The following is an 18,610-nucleotide window of genomic DNA, read 5'->3' as shown; positions in this document are numbered from 1 at the left end:
GACCCCTCCACCTGCCGTAAGAAGAGACTGAAGGAGGGCTTCCCTGGTGGCGCAGCGGTTGAGAGTCCGCCTGCCGATGCAGGGGACGCGGGTTCGTGCCCCGGTCCGGGAGGATCCCACATGCCGCGGAGCGGCTGGGCCCGTGAGCCATGGCCGCTGAGCCTGCGCGTCCGGAGCCTGTGCTCCGCAACGGGAGAGGCCACAACGGTGAGAGGCCCGCGTACCGCAAAAAAAAAAAAAAAAAAAAAAAAAGAAAGCAAACAAGGAGGCGGCTGTCACAACAATCGAGGGCAAAGAGGCTGGAGGCCTGGATCTGACGGTCAGGAAGAGCAGTGAGGAAAAGTGGTCCAGGTGTGTTGGAATATATTGGTAGGGCTGAAAGGATTTCCCAGTGGATCGGAAATGGGATGTGAAAGAAAGAGAGGTATCAAAGGTAGACTCTATGGCTCCTGGCTGAATAACTGGAGAGATGGGATTGTCCATCAGTTGAGAGGGGGAACCACAGGGCTGGAACAGACTGCAGACAGTCTACTTGCAGACACGTGAAGACTGAGATGCCTGCTACGTCCAAATGGAGACACCGGGCGGACGGATGGACGTGCAAATTTAAAGATCAGACGAAAGGTCCGGAAGGAAAAGGGTCCTGGGGGTCCCTGGCACATAAATGGTTTTTAAAGCCAGGGGCTGAAAGACATCACTTCCAGGGTGTGCGGAGGGAGAGAAGCACTCCAACACTTACAGGACTTGTTATGGGCCCTGAAATATACTTACCTACGGCTACAGATAGGGCCCTGAAATAGACACGCTTGCTCTCTGCTGATTCTACCTCCCCGTGCAGGGTCAACTACGGACCTGAGAAACGGTCTCCCACTTTCTACAGGATACCAGCACTTGACTCAATCTTCTTTTTGATCCCTACATTCTTCTTCTTTTTGGCGGTACGCGGGCCTCTCGCTGCCGTGGCCTCTCCCGTTGCGGAGCACAGGCTCCGGACGCGCAGGCTCAGCGGCCACGGCTCACGGGCCCAGCCGCTCCGCGGCATGTGGGATCCTCCCGGACCGGGGCACGAACCCACGTCCCCTGCATCGGCAGGCGGGCTCCCAACCACTGCGCCACCAGGGAAGCCCTGATCCCTACATTCTTGAACACTTTCTATTTCCATATTGCTTTCCAAACCCTTATTATCACAATTCCTTGATGTATTCCTAGGGCAACGTACTAGAAATAAGATCAAAACCCAGTAACATAGAGCACGTTTCATGTGATACTGCACAAAAGTCGACATTCTGACAGTACAGTCTGAGATGAAATATAAATTAAAATGGAATCTAATGTTTTAATACTTACATATTTTCTTCCATAATTATTTTTAATTTATTCTATGTGATTTTGATGACAGAGTGTAGACAGCTTTAGGCTAGACTGAGAAGTTAACATTCTGGTTAGACTTTTCTTGTTACTTCTGTAAAATGGTTTAGAAACAAGAAGCATTAAGACGCAAATAAAAACTGTCCCTCAGAGACCACTGCCAACGCCCTACGGCCTCCTTAAAGAGGTGGCACGGTCAATTCCAGGTCGGACTTCTGAAACAAGGGCTTTCATGTACGGCTGACCAAACCCTGGCGTCAAGAAGGCCTGCGACACGTTTTACAACCTATTTGATTCCTAGGCCCGACCTGAAGCTAACGACGTGGACTCCTGGGGGCAGAGGCCCTACAGTCTGCGTCTGAAGTAAGCGTCTCAGGTAACCCTAGTAATACCAGAGTCTGAGAACCCCTGTTCTAAAAGAAGTAAAAGGAAAATCCATGCAAGAAACACTGAAAATTAAGGCTCATAGCCCACACATTCGCTAAGAGAATTTCACTTTCTTCAGCCGGTCTAAAAATTACTCTTCTGGATATAATAGGTATAAATTGCTCCAAACTCACAGGGAGGGAGAACAGCCCTGTTCCTTGCGACCTGACCAGTTTCCTTGTCCCCTTCTCGCAATTCTTTCATCCATCCCTCCCCTCAAACCACCACCCCTGCTCCTTTCCATTCCCAAATACCGACATGATCTGTGTTCACTGCCTCTCCCCCAGGAAACCATTCTCCCTGTAAATCTAGCTGTCGACTACTTCTACCTGATCATTCTAGGTCACGTTCATTTGACGCTGGCATAATGCAAAGAACCTAACACAGCATTTCGAACACATCAGATGTCAGTGGTGTTCCAAACACTCACACAAGAGGCTTATGTCCTGACTTCCTGATCAGGAGCCGGAGGCTGCAATACATGACTTGCTGCTACAAGGATACAGGGCAAACCTCCCATGAGGTCACCTAATGCAAGCTCAGCGCTTATTTCGGCACATTATACCTCGGTCTGACAACAACATCACATTCTGAATCATTTGCCAGCTCCTGACCATCCGTCCACGTGAAGAATTTCATTTCAGCCTGGCTTCCCTCACCTGGACGATTTCTGAGTCTTACTACTCAGACCCATTCTCCCAAGGATGCCTTAGACTCTATATCTTCTCTTGGTCTTTGCTTCCCCTGGACCCCCTTCGGCAGCTGTGGCTTTTCCAATGACCTCCCCAAAATGACAGAAGACAATTGACAAATATAAAATGATGAGTTTGTTAAAAATAAATACTTTCCATTTTTCTGGGTCGTGCATTTTTTAAACTATAAATTTATTCACCCAATAATCTTTCTTCACTTTCACAATAATTTTCAAACTAAAGAAAATACAGTAATTACGCATTTGGATGAAGAAAAGTTCAAGACGAGTAATTCTCACTTGATTCCATGTTCCAGTGTTAAAACAATATTTAAAATCTTAATACTTTTTTCAGGAGTCCCAACAAATAATTTTGGGAATTTCTTCATCCCAGATAGAGGTTCTGTTTTCTACGTGAAGTTCTTATTTATTTTTAATACATCCCCTTGAACAAAAATCATGCAATCAAATTGTGGCTCACCAGGAACGCAAAGAGCCAGTGACTAAAATAATTTTTTAAAGTACTCAAAATTACTTTAAATTGCATTAAATACAGAAAACGAAACCTAGAGTTTAAAGAAGTTAACTGCATATGTTGGCAAAAAAAACCTTTGGCTAATTTACTTCTTTTAAAAAATAAATTTATATATTTGTTTGCTTGTTTATGGCTCTGTTGGGTCTTCGTTGCCATGTGCAAGCTTCTCATTGCGGTGGCTTCTCTTGTTGCCAAGCACGGGCTCTAGGCTCGTGGGCTTCAGTAGTTGCGGCTCACGGGCTCTAGAGCGCAGGCTCAGTAGTTGTGGTGCACGGACTTAGTTGCTCTGTGGCATGTGGGATCTTCCCAGACCAGGGCTCGAACCCGTGTCCACTGCATTGGCAGGCAGATTCTTAACCACTGCACCACCAGGGAAGTTCCCCAGTTTCTCATTTTTAAACTATGAATTTAATGTATTAGATAAACTATAACAAAAGAGAGCTAATAACAAAGAATTATCACCTCAAAGTTAGGTCTAATTATTTCAGTTGTTACATGCTTGTTATGAGCTAAAGGGTGTGATTTATTCAGTAACAGACTGTGAAAACACAACTTTACATTATTTTATATACTTCATTGAATTTCTTTTTAAATTGAAACTAATTTACAGCAGGTCCAGTTAAAACTTTTGAGAAATCCCCACGCAGTACATGCCTAACTTCTCTGATTAACATTTGAACATCTTCTTCGATCAGGAAGCATGGAACTTAAATGTTGCTGACGACTGTTTAAATGTCAGCTCACCAAAGCAACACACCAAAAACCACCACCTCTGGAAAACTATGACTGATCAAAGAAACTGTTAGTAATGAATTACTGATCTCCTCAAGATGGCCAGTCTGTGAATTCTCTCTCTAAGAGAGTGAATTTGTCAAAACAGAAACATACTTCTTATTGGTAGATATAAAGAACCCACCAAGGATTAGTCACTTTATGGTGACAGGTCCCAGGAGAGCTCTTTCTCCATCTAGTCTGCGTACCATCTACCCTCACCTGCATCACCTGCATGATAAAGACCAAGACATACTTAGGTTACCAGCAGAGAGTTATAACCATAGGCGGAAAGCATTAGTGTATAATCTAAACCAAACAACCTTAACCAGGGCTACAGGGAGCCTCAGAACACCCACAGATGAGCTTCGGGGGCTCAATTATCCTTCTGTGATGAGCAAAGTTATCCGTACATTGTTCTGGGTAAGAGTGTCCAATGTATTTATTAACATACCACAGTTGCCTTTAAACGAAAGAAGAAGATAAAAAGTACCAAAAATATAAAGACAGAATGTGGTATAGAAGAAAAAACTAGTGTTTGAAGCAAGAGAGTCAAGTTTAGATCTCAATAGCTGTGCTACTTTGGGTTAAGTTGCTTTAGTTCTTTGAATATCCGTTTCTTAGTCTGTAAAAACCGAAAAATGGTACCAGCTGTGAGGATTAAATATAATCAGTATGTAGAGTATATAACACAGTGCCCAGCAACTATTGTATGACCAACCGCCATTTGCCTTAAGAACACAAAAATGTTTTAACTGGAATAAATGGCCACAACACATTTAAAGCCAGCTGCTAGGCTGTGACATTTATTTTCCTTTTGAATATAGTTTCACATGGATACACTCTGTACTCATTTCCTATTGCTGCTGTGAACAAATGTCCACAAATTTAGTGGCTTGCTAGATCACAAATTTATTATCTTACAGGTCTGGAGGTATCGACAGGAAGGCAGAAATGGGTATTACAGGCCCCAAATCAAGGTGCCAGCAGGGCGGCATTCGTCCTGGAGGATCTAGGGAAGAATCCGGTCCTTGCCTGTCCCAGTTTCTAGACACTTCTGGCGTCCCTTGGCTCTCGGCCACATCACTCCCACCCTTGCCTTCACCATCACATCTTTCTGTACCTCTGACCCCCCTGCTTCCCTCTTTCCCATTAATGAGAACCTCGTGACTCCCTTGGTGCTGCCTGATGAGCCAAGAGACTCTCGCCGTCTCCAGATCCTTAACTAATCATGAAAAGCTCCCTGTGACTTTTAAGGTAACATATCCCCAGGTTCTGAAGATTAGGACACGACATCACTGCGGGCTGGTGCGAGGCATCAGTCGGCCTGCCCCAGACCTTGACATGGTTCAGCACTGTATAAATTCTGGGGCTAAAACAAATGGTTACGTCTACATTTTGAAATATCGGATACCCGATTAATTTCTCCTCGTCACTTTAAAATCCATCAGCTTTCTAGAAAAGCCATAAGCCATTATTTTTAGTTGCACTTCTAAATCTCACATCAGCTGTAACTGGTGCACGTTATGCTGTCTTTTATAAATGTCAACAAGCCACATTTTCAAAACTACTGCTATTTATAACCAAAAGAATGCCTGCCATTTTGTCTGGCTCCATTTTAATTTCTCTAAATCCTAGGCTTTAGGTGTGAATGCTCCATTTACTTCAAAGTTCGGGACACAGAGGAAGTACATTTTAAAGAGAGGAATCAGTGGCATGTGCCCATCGGATGTGGCTTCATCATGGCATCTACTCGTAGCTGAGCGTAAAATGTAGCCCAGAACTCACCAGCGGTTCTCGGTTCTTGACCAGACGGATGATTTTCACCGAGTCTTCCTCATCATCAATATCATCAGGCATAGGAGGCAACACGGGATCATAGTTCTTCAGAGCCACAGTATCGTGCACAGAGAGCAAAGCCTACGAAGTCCAAGGGAAGAAGTGTTACAGGAGTTGGACGTGTTTGGCGTTTTATTCTTGACCACAGTATAAGGAAAACCAAACTGACGCTCCAGTTCTGCCACAGCAACCGTAAGAAGGCAACTACTTGGGAAGGAGCCTCTGCAGACGGGGCGAGGGGAAGCTGCAGAGCAACAGAGGCAACCCTACTCGGCCACAGGGTGCGGCAGGCATCAGCGTAAAGCGTCTGCCCGCGCGAGCGTCCTCCGGTTCATCCGAACAGAAGTGGCAGCTGGGGGGTCGCCGAGGGACTGTTACTTTTGCAAGGAGGGAGAAAAAGGAGGCTACAGACAGACTGCCAACGGGCTGGCAGGTGTCAGGCAACGACGCACGTCTTTTTTTTTCTTTCCTTCTGTTAGCAGAAAACACAAAAAGAACTGCTCAATACAGCTGACTAGCTTTCATTCTTCTGTGATTTTTCTCACTTTAAAATTTTTGATGTAATAGCCGACTGTGTGTATAAAAGAATAAAAGTATTTCTAGTCATGATGGCTGTGGTGGTGAAACTCCACAAAACGGTCATATTGTCATTAGAGACCAAAGATGAGAATAACGTGACATGTCGCTATATTGGGGGTGGGTGGGTCTAGACTTTTAACTGATGTGTTCCCTAATCGGCAGCACCAGGATGCACAGATTACTCCAGCCAGAGCCTTGAAATCGCCCTTACCTACACCCCCACCCTGTTAAATCTGCTTCCACAGTGTAAGCTAACATGTTATCTTCTCTCCAGTCCAGAGCAGACGGTGGCCAACTGTGCCACCTGTTTTCGTAAGTGAAGCTTTCCTGGAACACAGCCATGCCTGTCCACTGATGTGTGCCTTACGGCGCCTGCCATGCTACAATGAGAACCTGAGTACAAGCACCAGACATTTTTCCATAAAAAAGCTGGCAGACCCTTGGTCTAGATCATTGATCATCATCTTTCACCTGGAGCATTTTTACCTGGAGCCTTTCAATGGTCCACCTGCATTCACCTTGGGCTCATTTTCAAATTCCTGATTCACAGTGTGTCCAGAGTAATTACTTTTTTTTTTTTTTTTTTTGCAGTACGCGGGCCTCTCACTGTTGCGGCCTCTCCCGTCGCGGAGCACAGGCTGCGGACGCGCAGGCTCAGCGGCCATGGCTCACGGGCCCAGCCGCTCCACGGTATGTGGGATCCTCCCGGACCGGGGCACGAACCCGTGTCCCCTGCAACGCAGGCGGACTCTCAACCACTGCGCCACCAGGGAAGCCCCCAGAGTAATTACTTTGAAACTCAGAGTAACTCACGTAAGTGGTCTACTAAGAACTCTCCTCCCCGCCCACTGGTTTGGGATGAAAAGCAAGTCCTAGTCTTGTATTTTCCCTCCAACTCTGTCTCACACCCACTGTCCTCCTCACTCAGTTTAAATACCTGGCTTCTTTCTTGCAGAGGCGTGGCCAAAACATCCAATATAAATGTAGACCCCGGGTCACGTGATCTCATGGCACCATCTTCTTTGCCTTCATACATGCTCGTAATTTTTAACCATGTTTCCACTTTTATGTACATATATTTAATATCTGCTATCTACTGAAACAGAAGCTCCGAGATGGCGAAGAAACGGTCTCTAAATTAAGCTTTCTTACTGACTATAACATATACGCGGCAAAGCTCACAACTCATAAGCATACGGCACGAAGCATCTCCAAAAATGAATATGTCCCTGTAAATATCACTCAAACAAGAAACACAACATTCACTGAGCCCCAGGGGCCCCTAAGCATGCTCCTTCCTAGTCACCGTGGCCTCTATTTCGCTGAAGGTGTAGTTTTGCCGCTATTTAAATACCGCGTAATGGGATCTTCCTTTTTTCCCTGACATTAAGTTGGTGAGGTTCGTCCATGCTGTCACTGGCAGCCATTCCTTTTTTCATGGCTGTACAGTACTCCAACATGTACGTATTTCATAGTTTCTTTACCCATTATGCCTCTGAGGGACACTTAGGCTGTTTTCAGCTCTTGGCTATCATAAACAGTGCTGCGGTAAATATTTCCTATCAGCTGATGCATACACACACAAATCTGGGTTAAGTATACTTAAGGGTGGAAGTCTAGGTCATTCAACACAGGCAGACGAGACAAAGTGGTCGTTCCAGCTCCTCTCCCCCCAACAGCTTATGTGAGTTTTAGCTGCATCAAGGGATCCGCCAATTCACAGTAGTTTAAATCTGGCCATTCTGAGTATACAGTGTTATCTTCTCGTGGTTGAAATTTCATCTTATAACTCATGATATCCTTTTTCTTTGCTGTTCCAATGAAAGCATTTCTTTTTATAAACGTTTTTCTCCAGCCAGTATATCTCTAATTGCACTTAAGAAACAGAATTAAAAAAGAAAAAGTCTGTATTTCATCTTGTGCCAAGTTAAAAGAATATCCAGTAGCTTCCACTTCCTGTTTTAGACTGTTATTACCATTACTTTATATTCTCTTGGTATAAAAATATACTTTAAAAAAATCCCAAACTAACACATGAACAAGCAACACAGGTACCAGCATATCCTTATAAACATAAACACGACCGACACTCCCAAGTCAGGCAAGACAGGAATGGCATCTTGGATGCTGGATTCATGGACAGCAGCAGGCAGTGCAAGAATGTTTCTGGAAAACCGTCAGCCCTGGTTTTCAGCACAGGAGAACCTCTCATTTCACGGTGCACGTTTCACAATATTACAAAACCACCACCTTGTCTACTTGATTAAAACCAGGGGAAAGGGACAATGTTCCTGGGGAGTGACAAGGCACAGAAGCGGCCTGGGGCCCCACACGGCCTGCGGGCCCAGCCCCGCAGTCTGACCGGAGGCCTGGGACCCGCTGCCAGATGCTGCCCTCTGCAGACGCAGCGGGGGTTTCCATGGACTCCAGGAGCGCGTGTCCCCGGCGTGGATAACACGCTCTACGATGATCAGGTGGGGGAGGTGAGCTCCTCTGAATCACGCGTGGGATCGGTTCCAGACTCCGTGGAATGGCCGTCCTCTCCAGGGCCTGGGCTTCAGGTGACCGGCTGAACGGCGAAGGGTCTTCCTCTCTTGTCCGTGCAGTTTCTCAGCCTCCTGCTGCTGCTTCTGCTGTTCTAACTCCTTTAATGTAAATGTCAATTGTTTGCTGCCAACCGTGGTGTCCGATGCACCTAATGTCCCATTTTTCACTTGGAGTTTCAACCGGTCTTCAAGGGTTTTATTCATCACGATACCTTCTTTCGTGAAATGCCTGTTGAAGATCCTTGCACATTGTTCTGTTCCATCTGTCTTTGTCTTCTTGACCTGTAAGAGTTCTTTATAACACGCTGGATCTAAGCCTTTGTCGGTTACAGGTGCCACAAACGCATTCTCCCACTTGGTAGCTCTCACTTTCTCATTAGTGTTCTCTGAGCAAAAAAGGGTCCAAATGAATGAACCCAATAATATTTTTTTCCTGTATGGTTGGTGCTTTTCTTGGTATCCAACAAAGTTTCAAAGGGACAGAATGAAGAGCGTCATCAGATGATAAAATATTATCTGAAGATATAATAGCTGCAAAGTTTTGACAACTGATGAGAAACACAGTCTGAAGATTCAGGAACTCCAATGGATCCTTTAGGAAGCAGGAACAATAAAAATTAACCCACGCTTACATACATCATAGTGAAATGACAGAATGCCAGAGACAGAAAGTAGCTCTTAAAAATATCAGAGAGAAAAACACAGATCATCAGGAAGGAAAGAAAAAAAGGTAATTGAGAACTGACTGATCAAGCAGCAAGACCACTGAAGTAGTTAAAACACCTTGAAAGCGCTTAGGAAGAAAAGAACAGTCAGCCCAGAACTGTGTATCCAGCAAAAGTACAGCTCAAGAATGAGGGTGAGAGGGCTTCCCTGGTGGCGCAGGGGTTGAGAGTCCGCCTGCCGATGCAGGGCACACGGGTGCGTGCCCCGGTCCGGGAAGATCCCACATGCCGCGGAGCGGCTGGGCCGGTGAGCCATGGCCGCTGAGCCTGCGCGTCCGGAGCCTGTGCTCCGCAACGGGAGAGGCCACGACAGTGAGAGGCCCGCGTACCACAAGAAAAAGAGAAAAATGAGGATGAGAACCAAGGTGAAGTTAACAGGGACCCACTGGAGAAAACTTAAAAAAAAAAAAAAAAAGATAATGAAGCAATGGTTTTGAAGACACTGGACATGAGACAAGGAAAGACAGTGACCACTGAGAGATAGGAAACAACTGCGAACCCTAAGACTGCCCCAAGCTTCCTGTCTAGAGCGAATTTCCCGCTATGTCAGGGGGAGAAGGATCCCAGGACAGCAGAGCTGGGAACCTAGGGAGATCAAGGGGCTAACGTTCTCAGGGAAGGGATGAGAATGGAGAGAGCTGCACAGACACAGAGCTCCTTGAGTCCTTTGCCAAGGCTCGCATACGGAACAACTGCCAGGAAGGATTAGAGCCGTAGTTTGGAACTGAGAGCAATTTTACTCCCCGGGAGCCATATGGCTGTCTGGGGACATTTTTGGTTTGTCACAATTCAAGGGATGCTACTGCTGTCTAGTGCACAGAGGCCAGAGATACTCCGAGGCATCTGATACCACAGTAGACAATCCCCTCCCCACGGCCAAATAAGTATCCAGTCCTCAAATGTAAATAGTTCCAAGGCTGAGAAACCCTGCATTACAGGAAACAATCCCCGAGGCTTGCACAGGGCAGGAATAGCTCCTGTTCCCACCAGTTACAAGGAAAAGCCTCACCACTCACAGGGCATTGAGGAGAGTTAACAGAGAGGTACTTTCTTAATAGCAGGAAATAATTAGCCCAAGATTAAATGCTGCTATGATCTCACCTAACAAAGCTTAAAAGCAAGCCTCCAAATAACTTAATTGTGTAATTTAAACTCAAGAATATTATCTATAAATATACAAAAATATCCAGCATCAAAAAAAGTCAAGTCACAATGACTGACAGTCAATCAACAATTACTAGGCATGTACAAAATCAGCAACTACTATGCACAATGATGAGAAATATAAAACTAGACCCTGAAAAGTTAGATGACAGAATTATGTAGAACCAAATCCTGAAATTACAGAAAGATCACAGAAAAGGAAATTAACAGTTACTACTAATTCCAAATGTTCAAAAAGCCAGAAGAAGGGCGGAAGAGGAGACTTGGAATATACAAAGAAGATTCAAACCAAGCTTCTACAGATAAAAGGTGAAAATACATTTCATTCAGTACACTGAATAAGATTAACACTTGTAGGCAAAGCAATACAACTACTGAAACACATGAAACACAAAGAGAAAATATAATGAAAAATTATGAACATTTATTGAGCTGTGGGACTTCAATGGTCTATTATATGCACCGAACTGGCATCTCCAGAGACAGGAGAGGTGTTTAAAAAAATCTGAAGAAATATGGCAGAAAATATTCCAAATTTGATGGAAACAAAAAAGCCCATATGTTTAAGAAGCTCAATGTATCCAAGCACAATAAACAGAAAAGACATAACACCAAACTGCTTAAAACCAGTGAAAAGGGGACTATCTTAAAATCAGCCAAAAAAAAAAAAAAAAAAAAAAGCACACCACAAGACAGTGGAGCAACATCTTTAAAATACCCAAGGAAAACTACCGTCAGCCTAAAATTCTATACCCAGCAAAAATACCTTTTAAAAAGAAGGAATACTGAAGACTTTGTAAAGACACACAAAAGCTGAAGGAATTCATCACCAGCGGACTTGCATTACCAAAAATGTTGTAAGAAGTTCTTTCAGACAAGAGGAATGACTGCAGATGGGAACACAGAAGAGCACCAGAAATGGCTGTTATCTGTGTACCTAGTGTAACTATCTTGCACACGGTAAGAACAACAGGGAATGCGAATGAATACATTTCATAATAAAGTGAATATTATAGCTGATAGGCATTGTTAGAACACCAGCTATTATTTTTCCTCCTTAGCTCTGTACTTTCATATCTGGATTCCAAAATAAATAATTTACAGATATCAAGTTCATTATTTTTAACAGCTTTGCTTTATAAATAGTTTTGGTTAGCAACATTTTTATTTTAGACAACTAAAAGTAACTTCGTATTCCATTTTCCTGTTTTAACTGCAGCAACTTTATTCTCCACTATACAGACATTCTTTCAGGAGGCAGTACCTAAATGAAAATTGTGTTTCCATATGCCACCGATCACAGCTGATGGGTTTACCTGTCGCTTAGAGGAATCTACAGGAAATTGAACACTGGGCTTTGTAACTCATCGGGCTCCCAAGCTCTCCCTGCCTCAGACCCCCTGGAGTCAACGCTATGCTCTAAATATCTGTCAGACCCTTAGAATTAAGTGTCTGACTCATAAGGATGAGTAACACTGATTTATTCTTCCAGAAGGAAGCTTAACTTTGCCATTTATTATGCTTTAATGAAGTCTCATCCACTCCGCATGCCCGGGCAGTGAGTAATTTCTGGTAAGTGAATGTCTTGGAAAGCTGAAAAATTACAACACATCTTTCTATTTTATTGCCTTTTAAAAAATCTACCAAATTTTCCCTGACTTCCTAAATTATAATACCATGTTCTAGAGATGATGTCACCTCACTTTTATCAAAAATGAGCTGCTGAATGACAACTCCGAGAGGATGATTTGCCTTTAATGTGGCAATGTGATGCCTAGGAGTGGTTTTTATTTATTGATGATTCTCTTTGCTTTCCCCGGAAGCAAAGTCTCTGTAGAGACCAACGTCCCTTCCGCAGTGCCCCCTAAATGGCCCGTGCTCCTCCCCTACTGCAGCAAGCTTTAGAGTCTGTTACATCTACGCAGGCCTCTTGTGACGCTATCATTACCTTTTTCTCACCATGTGGTTTCTTTTATACTTTGTTATTTTTCCTGGACTGTAAGATTTGGACAATAAGACTGGATTTTGTAGACATTATTGAGTAATAATAATTATTTTTTTTGTATATGGCGACTGACCAATTCAAAGTTTTAAGGACTGGGTGTATTCCAATACAGTAAGTAGTGCATCCTATTACCCTACTTATAATGGAAAAAAATGTATATGTAATATTTCTGTACACAAAAAGGAATGAAAGGTAATGCAGCCAATTAAGAGTAGTCATCCCTAAAGATATATGAACACACAATTCACAGAAGAAATAAAAAGCCACTAAGCATATGAAAGCAATGCTCATCTTCACTAATAAAGCAACAAGGATAGGGACTTCTATTTTAAAATTTAGATTCAAAACACAGTTATATATTATCCAAAATTCTTTTCTGTTTAATTTCAAAAGTTTTTATCAAGTCACTTTGTAAAAGGTAAAAATTAAAGTCAGAGTAATAAACTATCACATCTTATTAAAGACAATATCATAAATCAGTTATAAAGGTAAGTTATTCCTTCCAATCTCATGTACGGATTGTTTTTTTTAACTTTTCATGTGTGTGTGTGTCCACCTGCCCCTGAGGCTGTAAATGCTTTTACTCTATCCCATGATTATGGTTCAATTTTTACACTTCCATCTTTAATCTACTTCGAATTCAGTCTAGTAGAGGTCTTTCTTATTTTTCCCCAAATAATTAACCAGCTGTCCCAACGCCTCATACTGAATTTACATCCAATCCCACCCATCCCCCACTTCCTTGTCTCCATCCTCACATCCTTCGTTAGGACCACAGTCACGCTGCACCCAAATTATTTCTACAGGCTCCCAGCTGGTCTTCCCACCCGGGGAACTGCTGTGCATACTACACACAGAGTGATGGCATCGCCTGCTTATTTAAATCCTTCCAAGACTTTCTACTGCTCTCAGGATGGAATTCAAACTTTTTCATATGCTCGCAAGTAGAGTGGCCATATAATTTATCATCTAAATAAGGAAACCACTGAAATTAAAAGGGAGGCTATTAATATTAACCACACTGGAACTACAGGCAAACAGCAGGCCGTCCTGGGTAACCAGGAGGTTGGCCCCGACTCACAGCTCTACTGTCCAGCCCCTCCCCTCCCTCTTTCACACGCTGCCGCTCAGCCACACTAAGTCTACGTTACGCCCTCAAATGTGACAAGTGATTTCCTTTGTAGGACTTCATACCGGAAACCTTCATTTCTCACCCCTCCCCCCCCCCGCCCCCCCGCCGACTCACCCCTCACTCCTCTGCCCCTCTGGTCACCTCACACCAGCCTTCAGGCGTCACCGGGCACAGACCATCTCCTCTGCAGTCCTCTTCAACCCGCCCGCACCCAGCCTGGGCGCCGGCTCCGCTCCTATGTGTTCCACGCTATTTCTGGGTGTTCCCTCTCTTTATCCCCTATTTCTATCACCTTCATTAATCTTCATGCATCTTCTACAAGTTCCAGCTATAGGGACTGGCAGAGTAGATGCTCAATTTATGTAGGAATGAATGAATGAAGATCCAACTCTGGTGACATTTACAAACTACCAAAGAAAGTTTTTAGTTTTTTTTGCGGTACACGGGCCTCTCACTGTTGTGGCCTCTCCCGTTGCGGAGCACACGCTCCGGACGCGCAGGCCCAGCGGCCATGGCTCACGGGCCCAGCCGCTCTGCGGCACGTGGGATCTTCCCGGACCGGGGCACGAACCCGCATCCCCTGCATTGGCAGGCGGACTCTCAACCACTGCGCCACCAGGGAAGCCCCCCAAAGAAAGTTTTAATGCTTTTCAAAACGAGTTGTCTACAGAAAGCACGTATTATCATTTCATAGTTGGCTACACACTTGGTTGTATATACCTATGTGTGTTTTTAAAAAATCATTATTACTTTGGAGGTACATTTCAGGTTTCCTTTCAGTATTGTGAATTAAATATTCTAAATGGAAGGGCAATCTTCAAAAAGTAAGTAATTAGTTCCCTTATCCACTAAAATTTAAGGGCAATATTCAAGTTAACACCTTGGAATTACATTTTTCATATTTTAACTGTCAGTTCAATGAACAATTCATGTATACATGTTATATTCTACTGTACCTTGTTTCTGCTCTTAAAAAAAGAAAACAAGCAAATATTTTCATTTATTCTAAGACAAAAAGGAGTATTTGATCATATTCTGAAATAGCTTAAAACTTATTTGGGGACTGCATTTCTTAAAGTAATTACCTTCAAAAGTGAGACAGTGATGGCTGTTAACATAAATGATTTCAAGGAAAGCAATGTTAAATGTTAGGTCAAACTGGGAAGAAAAGTATTTTCTTCCCAAGACTGGTGAACTAGAAATTGCCATTGTCGACTGTACCGTCGAGTGTCCGCAATGTCAGCCACTTTCTACACGTTATTTCCTGAACATACAGCTTTCACGCTGACTTCTCACCATTCTTTAGTCACACTGCTACGTACAAGTGAAAACAGACAAAATTGTTTGTCTGAGGTATTTTTGCCATAACGAAGTTTAAGTACTCAATTAAAAGCTGCATCCTATGGTGCTGCATGATGCCATCGTAAAGGGAAGAAAATCCACATTTCTCTTCCTTCTGGAGGAGTTTCTCCTTCCTTGCTGTGTCTCTCTCCTGTGTGCTTCCTTTACTGCTCACACAAAACAAAATTCTGATCACCAAACGCGTGACGGGTTTTCTCAACACCAAGCAATTCTCTGTGACACCACCTGGGCATCCTACAGTTCAACCCAATTCTGAGGTCATCTTCCCAGAGAGAGCGTCAGCTCCCACAGGTTGAGGGCTCAATCCTTTAGGACTGCCCCGCCCCCCGACACACTTCAGACACCAGTCACCACTCCAGGCTGCCACCTGTGCTTCTGACCAACCAGCTGCAGATGTGAGGTTCCAACAACCCCCTGCTTGGGTTCAATTAATTTGCTGGAGTAGGTCACAGGGAAACACTTACATGTACCGGTTTATTAAAGCATATGATAAAGGACTCAGATGAAGAGATACACACAGGGTAAGGTCTGGAGGGTAGGAGCATCTGCTCCCGTGGAGGTGGGTACATCACCCTCCTGGTACATGGATGTGTCCCCGAGCCTAGAAGCTCTCTGAACATCTCACTTTGGGGATTTTAGGGAGGCTTCCTCAAGTGGGCATAATCAATTCTTAACTCCATTTCCAGCCCCTCTCCCCTCTCTGGAGGATGGTGGCAGGGGTGGGGTGAGGCTGAAAATTCCAAGCTTCTAATCATGGTGTGGTCTTGCTGGTGACCAGAGCCCAGCCAGGGGCGCACCCAGAGTCACCTCATTAGGACAAATGAGGTGAGGCTGAAAAGTCCAAGCTTCTAATCGTGGCGTGGTCTTGCTGGTGACCAGCGCCCAGCCAGGGGCGCACCCAGAGGCGCCTCATTAGGACAAAGCTCCCCGTGCTCTAACCACTTAAAAATTAGAAGGGCTGGAGGGGACCTGTGTCAGGGACAGGGTCAAAGACAAAGAAATACAAGTGCAATACATGTTCCCAGTGTTCTTATCACTTAGGAAATTAACCAGGGTTTTATAAGCTTTGGGCGAGGAACCTGGGGCAGACACCAAAATGTACATATCTTCTCTTATCTCATAACCACCTAAGGTCACACACCCCTCTCCGGCCAAATACCAGTTTCCATCCAGTATAACCTCTTTATTATTAGCTATTCCATTTCAAACACTCTTGAACGGAATACCAAAATCAGATCTTTTGTTTCTGGGGGGTCAGAAACATTCCTCTTTAATTTGTAAAATTGAAACCAAGATAACGCTCTCAAAAATGGAGCTTACCAAGCACCTCGCGGGTACCCTTGCCACGCTCTGATTAACATCAACTTCCCAAGCGCAGTGTAAGGAAACTGAAGACATTTTCAGAGCATTCACGGATCTCCTCCAAGCTGCGCACTGTCTGGGCACTCCGTCTTCAGCATCAAGCGACCTTCCTGCACTAAGCAGATCCTTATTCTTCTAGAACTAAAGTATAACCGGTTTCCTCTGCACCAGTCAATTCCTCTCATACTATTAATCATAGTTCATTTACCCTTTACAGAAATACATTCATGTACTTTATATCTACTTACATAGTTTAGAAATCACGGTCCATACAGGCTCTCTCTGTCTTTTATTTAATACTTTTTTGAATATCAGTTTAAGACCATATATAGCACAGTTCCAAAGGAGATTTTTTAAAGAAGGTAGAAATAAATAATCAGTTTTTGCATCTAGATGGACATTTTCATTCAAAAGTCTATATGTGCTTAACAGAAATCACGACATAACTGATCATTTTGATTACATAATTACTGATCTATAGGTAATTCTGACTCCTGGACAATATTTCACATACAAGCGCGGCAGTATCAAGTATAAAATGTATGGGTTATAGAATTTAATACATTAATGACCTTAGAATTAACAGGAAAATTTCTAAATCACATCGTTGACTAATCACACCTGGAGGAAAAATAAGTGATAAACTTGTAAGAAAAACAGAGACTCGAAATGGATCTGACAGTATTTTACTGGTATTTACACTGGAAAAATGCTTTGCTCTGTAAAAATGGTACGATGCATTAAAACACAAATTGGCAGAAGAGGGGGCAGGAAATGGGGAGAGGAAGAGGAATGCTAAGACAGTCCCACAGAAAAATAGATACTGTTGTCAGGTACACTGGCACACCGTTAACTAGTCAAGCAAAATGGACCTAAACAAAATCGCTAATAGGTTCTGTATCCTGTATTCTTAACTTCCTTTAAAAGAAAAATGACCTTGAAGCTCCATTATATTTGCCAACTTAAATCCTGAGCTTCCCAATTTAAGTATTTTATAGATTGTCACAACATTATCATGAAAAGCTCAACTCTTTTTCCTTCACAGGATTTAGGCGATTAAAATACTGTGCACTATTTGAAAACACATTTACTTGAAAATTGATGCTCGAAACAAAATTCAGCTGAAGTCCCAGAAAGTGGCCCTTTTCGGATATATTTATTACAGGTGTCACACGTCCTCACCTTCACATTGGGTTTTGACAGTAGTTTCAACAGCTCTCTGATCTCGCTGCTCAATGGCTTGTTCTGAAGCTCCTCCGCCAGCTGCAGGGGAGAGCACATTGACACGAAGGACAGTTAGTGAGAGCGGGGGAGCTCCACGTGCGACAACTGAGAATCTCTCTTGCTACTTTTTCGGTGATTAAGCACAAGTCAGCAGGAAAGAAAACAGACTATCAGTCGCTGCTCTTCTTCTGAGGCTCTTAGTAGCCCTGACCCCAGCCCAGGCTCTCAGCTGAGTACAACCCGAGAAATCACATGGGCTAGATCACCTTCTGGTTTGCCGCACAGCGGGCAAATCCCAGCACTTCATCTACGACATGGTCTTTTGCATGCAGACAAAGGACCACTTGGAAAAAGCACTGGATCAGGCTTTGACATTGTACAAAAGAAAACACAGAAAAGAGAACTTCTGAACAAGGTGGTGAAATCCACAGGGTTTCTAAAACCCCAAGCAGCTGTTTAGAGCTGGGGTAGAAAGAGCTAGAACGCCTCTAGAAGAGCAAGTGATCGGAGACCTTTAGTATGCTCACCTACACAGTCCGTTAATATAAAATAGGTGAATCATAAACGAGTTATAATAGGTTGACAACTACGCTGCTACCTCAGATGCTGACTGTTCTCTACCAGGATTATAAATTCCCATTGCCGGTTCCAGCTGAAGCTGAAGAAGAAAGGGGTGGAGCTTGGAACCTGCCTTGCGTTCTGCATTAAGAGGCCTCTATCAAAATCTCAATCTTAGGCTATAAGAAGGATCAGATCGTTTTCATAAGAAGAAAAGCAAGAGTCACATAGAAAAAAAGATTAGAATTATGAAAAAATACAGCACAGAATGCAAAATATGTACATATACTTTCATTTAAAAACCCTTCTCAAAACACTGCATG

At 43.6% G+C, this 18,610-nt stretch overlaps 1 protein-coding gene across 1 annotated transcript in view; it reads right to left on the bottom strand.

Annotated features, from left to right (window-relative positions):
* Positions 1–18,610, bottom strand: part of MPP7 (MAGUK p55 scaffold protein 7) — a gene marked incomplete at its 3' end in the record, with an annotated part of 202,809 nt that overhangs the window by 89,617 nt on the left and 94,582 nt on the right. Inside the window, exons 4-5 of the mRNA XM_082844350.1 lie at positions 17,688–17,768; positions 5,580–5,711 (exon numbers count right to left, since the gene is read on the bottom strand). Of these exons, the coding sequence (XP_082700476.1) occupies positions 5,580–5,711; positions 17,688–17,768 (213 nt within the window). The remainder of the gene's footprint in view (positions 1–5,579; positions 5,712–17,687; positions 17,769–18,610) is intronic.

The sequence above is a fragment of the Leucopleurus acutus genome (assembly GCF_964270905.1).
Source record: "Leucopleurus acutus genome assembly, chromosome: 1".
Taxonomy (NCBI): domain Eukaryota; kingdom Metazoa; phylum Chordata; class Mammalia; order Artiodactyla; family Delphinidae; genus Leucopleurus; species Leucopleurus acutus.
Note: the sequence above shows the minus strand (reverse complement) of the source record. Positions and strands in the feature narration are given on the sequence as shown.